We start from the raw sequence: 14,333 nt of genomic DNA, 5'->3' as shown, positions 1-14,333 counted from the left end.
AATCTGTTGGTTCGCAAATCAAAAGAAAGCTGACAACATCTCTCCCTGCTCATGTGACTCGTGCTGTGCCAACTATGCTTCAGAAGCAGTCCTTCAACAAGGGCGTTTTTGATTTTGTGTGTATCTTCCTGTGTGTGTGCGTGAGTGTGTATGTGCGTGTGTGTGAGAAAGAGAGAGAGTCTGTGAGTTATCCAATGCTCAAGGTGCCTGCCAGTTGAATGACTTTGCTGCGAGGGATTAACAGTAGCAGGAGAGATCTATCTCTCCATGAAATCTGTCTGTAGCTCTTGAAAAATATTTTAAGATGTTGAACTACGCGCAACCCTGAGTGACTGCTCGCACACTCGCACGCACACACACACACATATGCAAGTCGGTGCAAAGACTTTACATGTGCTTGCATCATCATCCTTTTTAATTGAGCTTCCTCTGCCTGTCGCTGCACTCCATCCGTACACTCACACTTTCTTCTCTCATCCTCTCCACTCCGTGTTGTCATCCAGACTCTCCTGCAGCCAGTAGCACACTCCTCCTCTTCATCACCCCAGCAAAACAATGAATGTATATATATAATTTAAAAAAAAAGACTAACATTGCATCCCGGCCTTGGTTTTCTCTTTGCATTTGCAGAGTACAAATAATCAATAGACACAATGAAGCGGGGAAAAAGAGACGCATGGAGAAATCAATCTGGGCCCAAAGTCAAGGTGAGCGAGGCAGTTGCATGGTCTCTCATAAAGTCAGCTGCTAGACGAAGACTGTCTGGTGCAGAGACCCAGAGGACAGGGTTGGACTGTTTTTATCCCTGGAGTGGATCAATAAGGAAGCTTGAGGGTCAGAGGTGGAGGGGCTTGACTCTAACCTGCATTGTATTTCTTACACCATAATATACACCATAAAATTGAGGCACAGGTTATCTTGACTCTTCCACCTCCACTCTTCCTCTCACTTCGGTTTTGTTTATCTCTCGCTCTCATATGATATTTTCTACGTTGGAGCAGTGCAAGAAAGTAAAGGTTGAAAAACAAGGAACATTCGTCAAGACATTTCAGAGGAGACAAACAACCAAAGCTAAAGTAATGACTCAATTTCAGTAAATCTCTCACTGTGCTTCGCTATTCCACCCAATCCCTGGAGAGCATTAGTCATCTGTGTGTCAGGAGAAAGAAGTTTGCGTGCTATACTAAGAAGATTTAAACTTTTTTTTGCAGAAAATGCTCCAAACTGACTACAAAAGACAAATTGAGGGAGAAGAAAGTGTGATATCCATTTCGATTTATTCATATGAAAATAATATAACAATAATAAGAACATAACAGATGTTTTGAATGCATTAAGAGGGACTGTGTTCAGTGTAATGTCAAGGGCTTTTCCTGAATAAGAAAAAACATTTGAATTGAATAACAGACATAGGATTTGTTAAATTGTTATTCCAAGTGAGGGACTTCTGCAAATGAATGCAGTCATGCAAAATTATTATAATGTTTTTTTACATCTAGCGTATCATTGAAGCAATACATATTTGTGAAGATTTCAGTGATTTTTGCAGATAACTGTCCAGGAAATAACTCTTAAAACATTTTTTTTTTTAAAGACCCAGCCCATCTTCATTTTACTAACTGACTAATAAGGGGCTTTCTAAAAAATAATATATTTGACTGCATTTCTTATAACATTATGTCCATCACAACATCACAACATACTCCGCGTCCTATTCCATACTTTGATCTTCAACATCAAGTCCAAAAAGCAAATAATTCAGTTTTATTGTTATACAATTTATATGTTTATATATTAGATATATCCCCTCTTCCCTAGGTGCTCTTTGCTAGTTTCTGCTGTAACAACGTGACTTTTGACACTGCAGCTCTGCCAGAGACAGTCCTTGCTATTTAATGTCTTGGTTGCTAATAGAGGTCAATCAAGTCATGTTTTGCTTAACGCCCCATTTAACTTTGAACAGCACAGCAGTTCAGACCAGGTTGACCAGAATATGTGGTCAGAACAATGTGTTTAGGTCTGATAAATGGTTTTATAAGAGTATCCTTGGCCCTCACTGGCAGGACCAGTTTAGGAATGTGCTTCTGTGTAATCCTTGATTGTCGAACACTGACCTACCTACCTACTTACGGCTCATGTTGGTGTCAGTAAAGTGCACACAAACTGTGGGTGGGGAATATTTTTATTAACGTGACAGAAGCAGTCGTGTCCCAGCTGCCCAGGGCTAAGTGGTTAACGGGCTGATGTGCTTAAGGCCCATGAGAGGTAGCTGGCCTTGTAGTTATTATGCTGAAGTGTCAGAATTACTAATACGTGTGGGTGGAGCCAATGACCATAGAAACAAGAAATGGCACACTTGCGTATCTGCCTCTTAAATGGTGAATTTTAATAAAGTCTGTCTGGCAGATTGACTCCTATAGAACACTAAGAATTCCCTAACTGCTCATTGTCATCAGAAAAGCCTACTTATACCACTTTTGTGAGCTAAAAACAAAATTTAGCTCCAGTAATATATGCCTAAAGAGAAAATGAAGGGAACCTACTATTGAGTCCTTTTGTATTTAATATTTTTTAAGTACCAAGTACAGGAGGTCTATTTGGTCCACTGTGCATGTGCTTAATATTCTTGTGCTTGTGCCTTTCTTCGGTATTGTAATAAGTTCTAGAAATTCACTCCATGCAAGGGGTGTGGAAAGATAAGAGGATGTGTGCGAGCGCAGACGCGCAGTCCTCGGCCACCTACCGGAAAACTAATTCAACCAAACAACCCAGCAAAGCCCTGCTGAAGCATCACAGAGAGTTTTAGTCCATGTAGAATAAATCCTCTAATGTTATTCTCATTAATTCTGCTCTGTAGCTCACGCTCCATCACAGCTGGTGTCCATGTCGATTTTGCGTCAGTTACACAGTTGTTTCGATCTTTTCGATGATCTCTATCATGGACTTGGAAGGGGAGAGCAGAGAGCAGTCGTCCTGATCCCAGAGGCTGCCGGGGCTGGAGTTCCCATCTGTGCTCAACTCGTCATCCTCCTCCTCCTCCGTCTCCTCCTCGCAGGACTCCAGGTAGTGCAGACCCAGTGCGTTGATGCCGGAGTCCTCGGAGCTGGATGGAGAGGAGCAGTGGTCCATTTTGGGGCCTTTTATCTTATCCACGGGGGTAGGATGTTTGTGTTCACTGTACACCTGCTGGACCTGCTGGACCGGCTGCAAAGGCGCAGGTGCGTGTTGGGTTGGCGGTGCAGGCTTCATCGGTTGCCGAGGCTGAGTGGGGTTTTTGGGCATCTGAGGTGTAGCGGGAGCAGGTGGGGGAGGGGTGGGGGGAGGGTGAGGAGGTTCTGGTAAGGGAGGCGGGGGCGCTGCACATAGCACATCTTTCCGTTGATGCGTTTGACAATGTAGTCGTCCACGAACAGATCTGCAATGACGCAGTACTTGGGCGACTCCAGGTGAGGCGGAGACTGGAAGCATGGGGCGAGCTTCAGGAAGCGCTCAGCCAGAGAGACGGACAGGTCCATGGTGTTACTGTACTCAGTCCCAACAGCTGGTACGGTTGTACTGGGCAGATGGCACACATTGGTCATGGGCTGGTACACATACTTGCCTAAAGTGGGGGAAAAAAATAAAAGGCTCTGATTAGTTTACTGTATGATTCCCGCTCAACACCCAACAGCAAACTGACACAGTTAACAACTTGTTGGTGAACATATATGAGCATTTATCCGCTAAAGAGACAGATATTTCTGTAGTTGTTAGACAGCAAACAAAGCTAAAAGAAGAATAAATATTGCATTTAATACTGCTGACTAATTTGTTCAACACATCAACTTAAAAGATGATTAGAGTCACTGTTGTGTTAACAGCTTGTTTTCGCTGGCCCAAGGCATCCAAAAAAAACCTTAATGCAGGTTTGAATCAATAAAATTGTAAATAAATCCAAACGGGCACCATGTGGAGACATTTGGCAGGAATCCCGACAGCAACATGAAAATGCAGTGTGAAAATTGTAATAAATGCAAGCTTTGCTTTTAAAGACACAGGGGGAAAAATACACTTGACAACTTGTTATTCTGTATCTCAGCCTCAATTGTTCTGCTCTCTGCACAAAAAACATTTCCAAAATAAGTATTTTGAGCATTTACATATCAAATCTTTTGTCTTCCAGTCATCCGGAAAAAGGATAGGCCAATTAGATGACAATTGAGGGCGTGTACATCCATCCATCCATCCATCCAATTATATGATAAGCCTTCCCATCATGTAAAACTGCACTTAACCTCTTAGCTCATACATCGTCGTTGTCATATTAGTAGTGAATAACAATGTGATTTTAGTCAGTCTCGACCAAGGACAATGTTTTTGATGCCAAGAAGTGTGGGAGGCTTAAGTGAATAGTGTGTCTGTGATAACTCATCATCTGTCCTTTCTTAAAGTGGAAGCAGTAGCAATTATCACATGGCAAAGGATTGCGTGCTGCCAAAGGCAAAAAAACCTGCCTTGCCGCCACCACCTGAGATGAAGCTGCAGCCAGAGTGTAACATTATTTAAATTGAAGGGCCTCCAGAGCAGTGCAGCAAAAATGTTGACTCTAAGAAGCTGATACAAGGCTTAATGGAAAAATGACAAAATAATGTATAGCATTAAGGCCATATATACAACAATGTGGTTCTTACATCTGTATTACTAACACAATGGCTTACGATGGTGTAATATATAGTATCACATGAATCCTATATGAAATAAAAGGCCCCACATTTGTTCTGGAAAATTTTCGAACGCCTTCCACGAGAGTTATGCCTACCATCTTGGCAACTCATCTGCTGGTGGTGATTGTGCAAAATGACTGCTCCCAAATGTTACTCATTGTTTGCAGCCCACTGCCTCCGACTCTGAGCCGTGCTGCCTGAATAGTGCGGCTCAGATGTGTGTTTAACTTGCTCCCTGGAGAGAGAGAAACTACAGAAGATGACAGGCCTACGCATCACTTCCTCTCACTCTGTGTCCTTGTCTATTGTTTCGCTGGCTGGGGGACCCATTCAATCACAATCTTTTTCCCAGGTTACATTGAGATACTTCTTCAAAGAGTGGAACTGGCTTTGTTTTGGGAGAATGAAATATTGCACCACAGAAAATATAATAGGTTTAATTAAAGTGGCAATTTAGAATTTCTATTTGAGTGAAAACAAGCAATTGTGCTTAGAGTTTAGCAGTCTGGAGTCTTGGACTGTGTCACATGGTATTTTTAGAACTGTGTTCATATTTCCCATTTTTGTGGAAAATGGAGTAACTGTGATACAGCTTTTTTTCCAAATATCACTGCAGACACACATATCGTAATAGCGCAAATATGAAAATACTGCAATACTTTCATCAGTAGGCCGTAGGCTCAATTACCTCTTTTAGCCATAGACAGTGACTTAACAGACTTTTACTTAAATTATAATCTTCAAGATTGCAACTTAAATCTTTATTTTCTGCGCACAAAAATGGTTAACTTAATTCAGGTGACCACATCTTTATTAAGGACACAAAACTGCCCCATCCACCCATATCAAACCATTAAAAGAGGCTTGATGTCCGTATTCTTTGTAAACACTGTTAACACAAAACACAGGAGCTTATAACGATACAGACAAAAGGGGGGGAACAGTAGCAGTCCTCTGTTTAATGAGAGAAACTCAATGGTCCATGTTCAGACTGAGATGAGACCATTCAGGCAGACACAATAGCGGCAACAAATGAGAGCTATAGCTATAGACGGCAATGTGTTGGCATTTAGTTTTTAGCATATTACATCTAATTGCAGTCATCCATCTGGATGTTGCAAATACCAAGAGCAGTACTGGGGGACACACAGATGCATGGGCAGACAACAAAACAGACACACATATGGGACAACACAACACTGGTTGTCCTCAAGAGCCTTGCAGAAGGAACACAGCCTGTCTGTAGATTTATGAGGTGTGTATAGAATGCAGAATTAGTTTGCAATAAATTGGAAATATCACTGTTTCCATCAGCCCCAGAGGACTTTGCTTTATGTGTGAGACTAATCCCATTTAGTCTGGCAAAAAGGAGAAGAGAGTCATACTGTTTAACTAAATACAACTTTCTGATTCCAAATACTTGAACTGCATGCTCTAAGATACACAGAGTTATATTATTACATAGATACTTAAAATATTCTTTGTTTTCAGTCCCTACTAATGGCATGTAAAACTGTGACAAATAGTCAATTGACAGGAAATTGATCAGCAACTATTTTGATAATCAATTAATACACTTTTATAGCAAAAATGCCACACACTTGCAGGTTTTAACCTCTCCAATATGAAGATCTTAAATGCTCTGTGTAACACATAACTATAAGCTGAATATTTTGGTGATTTTGGACTGGATTGTGGACAGAAAAATACATTCGAAGATGTCGCTTTCACCGTTTTCTGACAAATTATAGATAAACAAATCATTCAAGGGAATGTTTGGAAGAATAATCAATAGTGAATAACAAGTGTTTGTTTTAGCCCTAATTGTATTATTTACATACTTTGGCTATGACAATGGCAGAGAAGAAGAAGACTGCAAGCCGGCATACATTAATGAACAAGGTGAACCATTTACACTTTGCAAATGTTGTATGAGGGAGAAAGAGCAGCGCTTTTGTCAGGCCATAAGGCCATACGCACGGTACTTTCTGGTGAGTAATGATGGTTTGTTTCCAAGTAAACTCAAGCGGCACCTTCCATTTTAACATTCCTGTCAAATTGTTGGTTGCTAGAAGTATCCAACCACTGACTGACCAATGAACAATGTCTATGCAGCTGTATTGATATTCAGGTGTACTCTACCCTTCTGTGTTTCCCAGTGCCGGAGCCCTCGCATAACAATGTCAGTTGTTAAACCCAGTGTGTGTGTGCATGTGTGTGTGTTTTCTATTTCCATACTGACAAAGACCAGATGTCCTCACAAAGAAAAAAACATGCTAAATCCACAATACTGAGGACATTTTGCCACCCCTCACTTAGTTTAGGGTCAAGGCATAAAAGGTGAGGCTAGAGTTATATTCTCTTATTGTCAACAAATTCCATAAAAAATAAAAGTAACATCGTATTTAATCTGTAATTTCCTTCTGAATTCCTTGCCATCTGTGGCTCTCAGCCAGCCACCCATTGATTTCTACTGAGGATGTAAATTGTTGAGCTCATTTTAAAAAGAGAAGCTAAATCATTTTCTAAAACAGCTGGGCACCATGGTTTTAAGCAAATGTTACTTTAACAAGGGATGATGGTGAAGTTTTGTAGGGGACTATTCTCTGTGGATTAATACACATTTAGTGGGCTGAGAATTTAAGGCAGTGGGATAGTGTTTGTGGGATTGAATATAAATAAACTACAGTGTCCATGTTCATAGCAAACATTCCCTTGAATGATTTGTTTATCGATAATTTGTCAGAAAACGGTGAAAGCGACATCTTCGAATGTATTTTTCTAGTTGTTTCATGCCTTACCGTCTCCTTCTTATTCAAGATAAATGGACACAGACAGACAACACGCTGTAACAAGACATTTCTAACCTCACTGCAATGAATACTGATCGAATAAAAGAAAAACATCAACACTTAATGTAAGAGTTTTTGAGTCAGTGCTTTAGAATAAAAAGCAAATGAAAAGGAGACCTCTCAGACCCACCACTTTACACCTACAATCATACTGTGAAGAATCAACTGCAGAGGAAACACAGGCACAATGTTTTCCACTGACAGCAGCATCAATAGACTAGAATAATATGCAGCCTCAGGGCATTTTGCACTTTGAGTAAAGCAAATGACTCCTTGCTTTTTTTTCTTAACTGGAAAGCCTTTCATCACATTATAATTAGGAGCCACTGAAAGCAACAATTTCACTGGAGACTGATGAAAGGCATTCTGGGGGATGTAGGAGATCACGGACTAGACGATATGTAAATGAGGCAGTTGGGTACATCAAAAGAGGGAGCATGAGCTCTTTGTTACAATGCAATTATAATTTCAGGCGCCTTTAACAGCAGTGGAGGTGACTCTTTCCCCTACTTTTAAAGTTTAGGAGTGAACTTTGTCAGTGAAAATACAGTGAAAAGTTTCTAAAGATAGCAAAACATCATAAGATGTCAAACATTTTGGTTAATTTGGGATTCATTATTTGAGCGCAAGAATCAATTAGCTTCATTTATGTGTTGAATCACAGAGATAGAGAATGTTATTTACATCCAAAATGGTTTTATAAATAAATTAAATCGTAAAAATCAAGAGTTTGAGAGGTTAATGAGACAGCGGGTGGAGTGGAGGAGCTGAAGTGGGAGTAGCTCCAACTCCTTTGCTCCCACCTGCCTCCATCTTGCATGCCTTCTCTGCTCTCTCATGGGCCTGTGGCTGGCCGACGGCTGCACAGTCTAGTTTAAAACAGGAGATAGACTGTCTGAATAATGCAGCATGTAGCTACTAAATATCTCCATTTCTCTCTCACACAGAGCTTCAACATCACTCTGTCTAAATTTTAGCTCTACTGTCTATTGCAGCTGGAAGGAAAGTAGGTTTTTATTTTCGACAAATTCAACATGTAGTGATGATGAATGGGCATGACACAGATTATGTCATGTTAACATCATCTTATATCAAAGCCTCAGTAGTAGCTGAGTCATTAACAACCCCCTCAGTTAGACTTTTTGTATGTTTGAGCGGAAGCCAGATGTCTTTATCTGCAGCCTGAGCAAACCTTCTACTATAAAGGCAACACACCAGTTCAAAGCACTGTGCGGAAAAAATCTAGTGAACAAAATCATTTTAGCAGATTGTTTCTATTTATCAACAGCTGCTGCACCCATTTGGCCGGTGGAAACCCATCCACTGCTCTTTGTGTTTAAATCTGTCCAAGAGGCTGCAGCTGAGGCAACAACACCAGTTTCAGGTTTCAGCGGAGGGGATGGTGTGACCCAGCATGATGTGAAACTCCTTTCCTGTTTCCTGTTTCATGCCTCCAGAGGCAAAAGGCTGTTCCTGGCTTTCAGCCAGTTTGAAATTCACTGTGAAGTCTGTCATCATGGTGAAGAAATGCAACTCTTTGCAGTGTTTTTCTTGTGCAGAGTGAGCATTAATCCTCGACTCCTGTAAAGGCCTTAAAGGATAGGTTTTGGATTCTTTAAATGTTGTCTCAATACAATACTCACATGTCCAATTGTACTTTTAAAGAATGTACTTCCTTCACAGTGATCAACAGCATCAATCAACTCAGTAAAAGGCATCTTTAGCAGCTCTGTTAGGGCTCTGTTCTGTTAGAGTGTCCCAATATGCCCTGACTGAGATCCAGTCGGCATAAAAGACCCTGAACCTGAGGCAGCTAAATGGAATTCAGCCATCATTATTTTTATCATTACGCCTGTGCTTTTCCAACTGTGACATGTCAAAATGTCCTCCTGTGAAAATTGTTGTTCTCTTTGTTAATACTGGATGAGCATATACACAAAACCATTTGGAAAAAAGAGAACATCGTGGATAAAGGTGAGGTTGTTTGTCCCCTTTAAGAATCCATTACCACAACAACAACGCTTTAGTCACCTGCTATCTTGTCACACTGAGGTAACAGTCACCAGGATTAACAAAACAATAATTAGGCTACGTGGGTTTCATATTTAAATCAAAATAATGTATTTCTTTGAATAAGTGACCTTGGTGGAATACAAAAATGTGTTCTAAAGCTCAGCTCAAAGCGAATATGAAGCTTTATGTTAGACAAATCAAGTGGGTATCTTTTAAGTTGCAGTCTTTTTTGTACATTTCTTCCACTTTGTGTTCCTCCTTTTGCTGATCTGCAATGAGGTTTTGTAATTCTTTTGTATTAAGACAGACTCTGGAATAATCCTTTAAAAACGTATTGAACTTTAGTTTGGGGCTGCCCTGTTTCCAACATCGACAAACCTGCAGTTAAAGTGGTTCCCAAACATGAACACCCAGTCAAAAAGCATCCCCTCTGGCCTGTGCTAACAATGTATCAATCCTGATAATAGCTGAAGCTTTTTATGATTCAGCATTGCGGCAAATTTTGAATTAGTCAGCAAATCAATCAATGTAAGGCAGAGCTTTATCCAATAACCCTTTATATTCCCTTTAGAAATAGTTGCAAGCTACAGCTGCATGGTGTGACAGATGAGACGAGGAGGACGGAAAGAACAATCCCTTTTACTTGCATCTACGAGAGAAGTACAAGTTTTAATGTACAAGATTGGAGCTGGCAGAGAACAAGCAGACTGACAAGACTGTTCAGGACTCATTAGACCCTTTTAGATTTCCTTAATGAGTAATTCATCGCTCTGCCTGGTAATTGTAATCAGTTAGTAGAGGATAAAAAGAGAGAAAAAAATATTCAGACCAGGTGGTTCTAGTGTTGCTGTGAGCAGTAGCTCTCATCAGACATGACATATTGGCGATGACACTAAACATAGCTAATTACCACTGAGAGGCTTAGACTGATGTTGTCACCAGCTGGGAACACTGCCTCTACATATAATCAAATCCATTTTTCCCAATGTTCTCAGCCAAAGGTTTAACAAAGCTACAACTGATTGGAAAACTACTGGAAGGCCGTCAAAGCATCCCTTTCTTGCTGAGATGATAATTGCAGTCCTGGGAGCGGGACATGAGAGGAAGACAACCTGAAACTGTTTAGCTTGCAACGGCACGTAGGAAATAAGAGAAGCCAGAAATAAAGTCACAGGTAATCACTGCTCCACAGGTACGATAATGGAAATAATTTGCGTTGGAGAATTCAAATGCAGAGCCAAAGTCTTACTACACATTGACCTTTTGTATTTGTTTGCCTGGAAACCTATTAAAAATGTAATTAAAAAAGCAGTCTAGCAAGGCTCCCTGTGGTGAATGCACAATTATCAGCCTCAGAACAAGTTTATACTCCAGACGACAGTCATAGGAACATTTAAAATGAAAAACTGACGAGATAAGGGGCGTGACAACATTTCCCTTTTTTGCATCCAGCGTTATCATGTATTGAATAGAAAGGAGGGTGTTAGCTAGGGAAAGCGGGCAGGCATTACATGCAGAAGCACGCTGCTATACTTTTCTCACTGGGTGCCCTGTTTCTGCCTGATTCAGCAGTCTGAGCTGGTTTATTCTCACTGTGGTGCCTGTGTGTCCTGCTAGGGGAACCTGCAAATGACAGTGGAAAGAGAAGTGAAGGTGAGAATCTCCTTTATGACGTGGCTGGCTTTTTCTTCATAACAAGCCTGTATCAAATAATGGGGACACAATGCTCCGTGTCCATTGTGAAGCTCATTTTCAGTTTTAGAGATGAATAGTTTTTTTTAAAGCAGAAAGGAGGAGCAAAACTAAATGTTTACAAATGATGTAACACTACACAGGCTTTTCTGAGAAACATAAATCCCAGTTGTGGCTCATCATAAACACCAGAAAGAATTCATCGTTTTTCTGCCTCATCAGATATTTCAAATCACTTGGCTCATTCTGGACGGAGGCAGGCATCTAAATCCAATGATTACATGGCAAAGATTACAATGTGACTTGTGCAGTTGCACACTCTAAGCCCCCACTGAGCAGTGCAGAGTGAAGGGTGATTGTGTTTCACCCTGATCTGAGGATTTTCAGAGCAGCCAGAGATGGGATAAATTAGGGCAGCACAAAGAGACGGACATCCTGTCAGGTTCAGGCACGGCTATTGTGGTTCTGCGGCGGTGTGGAAGTGGCAGGTTGAGGAAAGGCTCAAATGGAGAGAAAGTGTCTAATGGGTGGTGAAAATGCCACTAACACTTCACAGAGTGGAAAGAAAATTGTTCATGTTTTTGAGGGGAGCTGCTACCATGTACTCGATTACCAAGACAGTCAATTCAACAGTCATTATAAATTATATTGATTACAATGTGTTAATACTATTGAGTTAAGATAACATTATCAAATATTTGGCCTGAAACTGAAGAATATCAGCTGATGAACTTGACTAACGGCTTGACTATGTCTGAACATGATGATGATGATGATGATGATGATTTTACTTTAAAAAGGATGATGCTAATGACATTCATTCTTTTTTCTTGTTGTGTATAAGACCCATCAAAAGACCAAAGCAGTATATTACTTAACATTTCAGTACTTTACAACATGGCTACACTAACTGTAGCACTCAACACCCCAGCCCAATCATTCATACAGAAATGTAAATCTTAAAATTTGGGTCCCAACTATGCAGTTTAATATGTAAAACATGCAAAGTGTTTTCCTGAAACAGCTGGGCACTGTAGGATTTAGCAAACATTACTCAAACAGGAGTAAATATTGCATTTGTTGGGGACTATTTTCAGCTGTGGATGAATACACATTTGGTGCTTAAGTGTATTCACTGCACTTGGATTGTGTATCTGGGATTGGCCCATAATAAACTACACGTTCGTAATTAAGTAAAAACGACGTGTTTAAAATAGAAGATGAATATGATACATCAGGTTTTGGCAACACAAACAACACTTCTTAGTAGAATAAATTCACTGTTGGTTTTTGGTCTTTTACTGGAATTGAGAAACATTAAGAAATATATCACCAGACATTGCCTTAAAAGCAGAAATGAAAGTGATGACATGTCAGTGTGCATTTCTATCTTATTAACAGTGAAGTAAAGGAAGGCTTGTTAGATTTGTTCTGTGCACTCCTTTTGATGGTTTTAAATAATATATCCTCTCTCATATTTAGGATGCAAGACAGACAGATGCATTCATAACAGGCATGCATATGCTACAGTATAAGGCATAGGCCTACTTGGAGTTCAATACAAAGTGAATTGGCAGACACAGGGATATCGCAAATTAAAATTATTTTAGTAATTGGGGTGTTTTCCACTCTTAAATATCTTTAAACTTGAATAAGTTATCACTAACTGTAGATACATGCACTTCCAGAAAGATAATTCAACTCAACATCATCATACTTATAATAATCTGTGCTTTTAAACTTTAACACAACATTACAACTAACAGCTAAAGAATCAACCAATACAGATACAGAAGGACTGCCTTAATATAATCTGTTTTAGTCACTACATTTTGATGGCCTGCACTGAACTACAGCATACTGTATCACGACAGTTTGGGCTGTAAATGGAAAATGAACACAAATAAAAATAGTAAAAACAAAACCAGTGGAATAGAAGAAAACACCACAATCAGGACCCCAAAAACATCTATTTTCCTGCTTCTGAATTTTGCAGCCTCTATTGTTTAAACCACATAAACTATTGAATACCAGGGCGTCTGTTTGAAGGTCTCTGATCAAGGAACGATGACTCTCAAAGTGTGACCTCGATATTATTGCATTGAATGCAAATAAAGACTATATTTGGAAGATTTAATTAAAACGGAACAGCACAGCAAAAGGCAGCAAATGTTCACATCTCGAGTTCTGATACATTTTGTCCTTCTTAGGAAAAACAGAAAACTGATCATTCTGAAATCTCAACATGACCGTGAGCTTCCTGGCATTACAGAAAGCTATTAAAACCACAACAAAACAAAAAAACAAACTTACAGTGACACCAGCCCAAGTGGCAGCACCAGTGCAGCTTGAAGCACTTCCCGTGGCTGTGGGTCGCGCAGATGGAGAGCCCGTCGCAAGGCAGGAAGTCTGGTCTCCCGGCGCAGCTCCTGGCCAAAGCCTGCGCCTCGTCCAACTTCTCGCTCTTCGGACACTTCTGTGCTCGCGAGCTGGCCATGCCAACATTTCCTGGATTCCCCCCAAAAAAATAATAAAAAAAAAAAAGCAAAAAAAACTACAACATTACCACAAAAGACACCTAGCCAAAATTTTTTTTTTTACGGTCCACGCAGCCCAGGAAGCCTCTCAGCTGAGGCGGTGCTGGTTTAGTCTGGATCCAGATCAGCTGGGTCACCGCTCATATGATGCATTGACACATATCTCAGAAAAGTGTCAGGGCGTCAATGAGCTTCGTGTGATGTGACATTCAGAGGCTCCCATGGTCCCGAGCCACACATCTCTCCATCCTCCCCATTCGCGTCGGGAAGCTCCTCTGTGCAAAGCTGGTGACGCGCGTACGGAAACTACGGCGCGCAGCTGAACTTCATCACACGACGGGAGGAGTCCGGCGCACAAAGCCAGCTGCTGTGCGCACTTCAAACACGCACCCAAGGCTTTCATCGGCCCCCTTTACAACTTCAAAACATCATCAGGGTGTTGATCTGGAAGAAATACTCCAGTTCACCTGAATACTATTCACAAATAGGTTACATTTTTCTGAATAGTTGTTTATTATGTAATCTTGGTCATATTT

General features: G+C 40.6%; 1 protein-coding gene across 1 annotated transcript; it reads right to left on the bottom strand.

The window, feature by feature from the left end:
- Positions 1–1,269: 1,269 nt before the first annotated feature.
- On the bottom strand, positions 1,270–14,161 carry zgc:162707 (UPF0524 protein C3orf70 homolog B). Its single transcript, XM_054615548.1, is given in 3 exon segments — positions 1,270–3,356; positions 3,359–3,601; positions 13,574–14,161. Coding segments are annotated over 3 exon segments (882 nt in total). The 5' UTR covers positions 13,758–14,161; the 3' UTR covers positions 1,270–2,901.
- Between the last annotated feature and the right edge of the window lie 172 nt (positions 14,162–14,333).

The sequence above is a fragment of the Anoplopoma fimbria genome, chromosome 16 (genome assembly GCF_027596085.1).
Source record: "Anoplopoma fimbria isolate UVic2021 breed Golden Eagle Sablefish chromosome 16, Afim_UVic_2022, whole genome shotgun sequence".
In the NCBI taxonomy this organism is placed as follows: Eukaryota; Metazoa; Chordata; class Actinopteri; order Perciformes; family Anoplopomatidae; genus Anoplopoma; species Anoplopoma fimbria.
The sequence above is the reverse complement of the archived record's forward strand: the minus strand, read 5'-3'. Positions and strand labels throughout refer to the sequence as shown.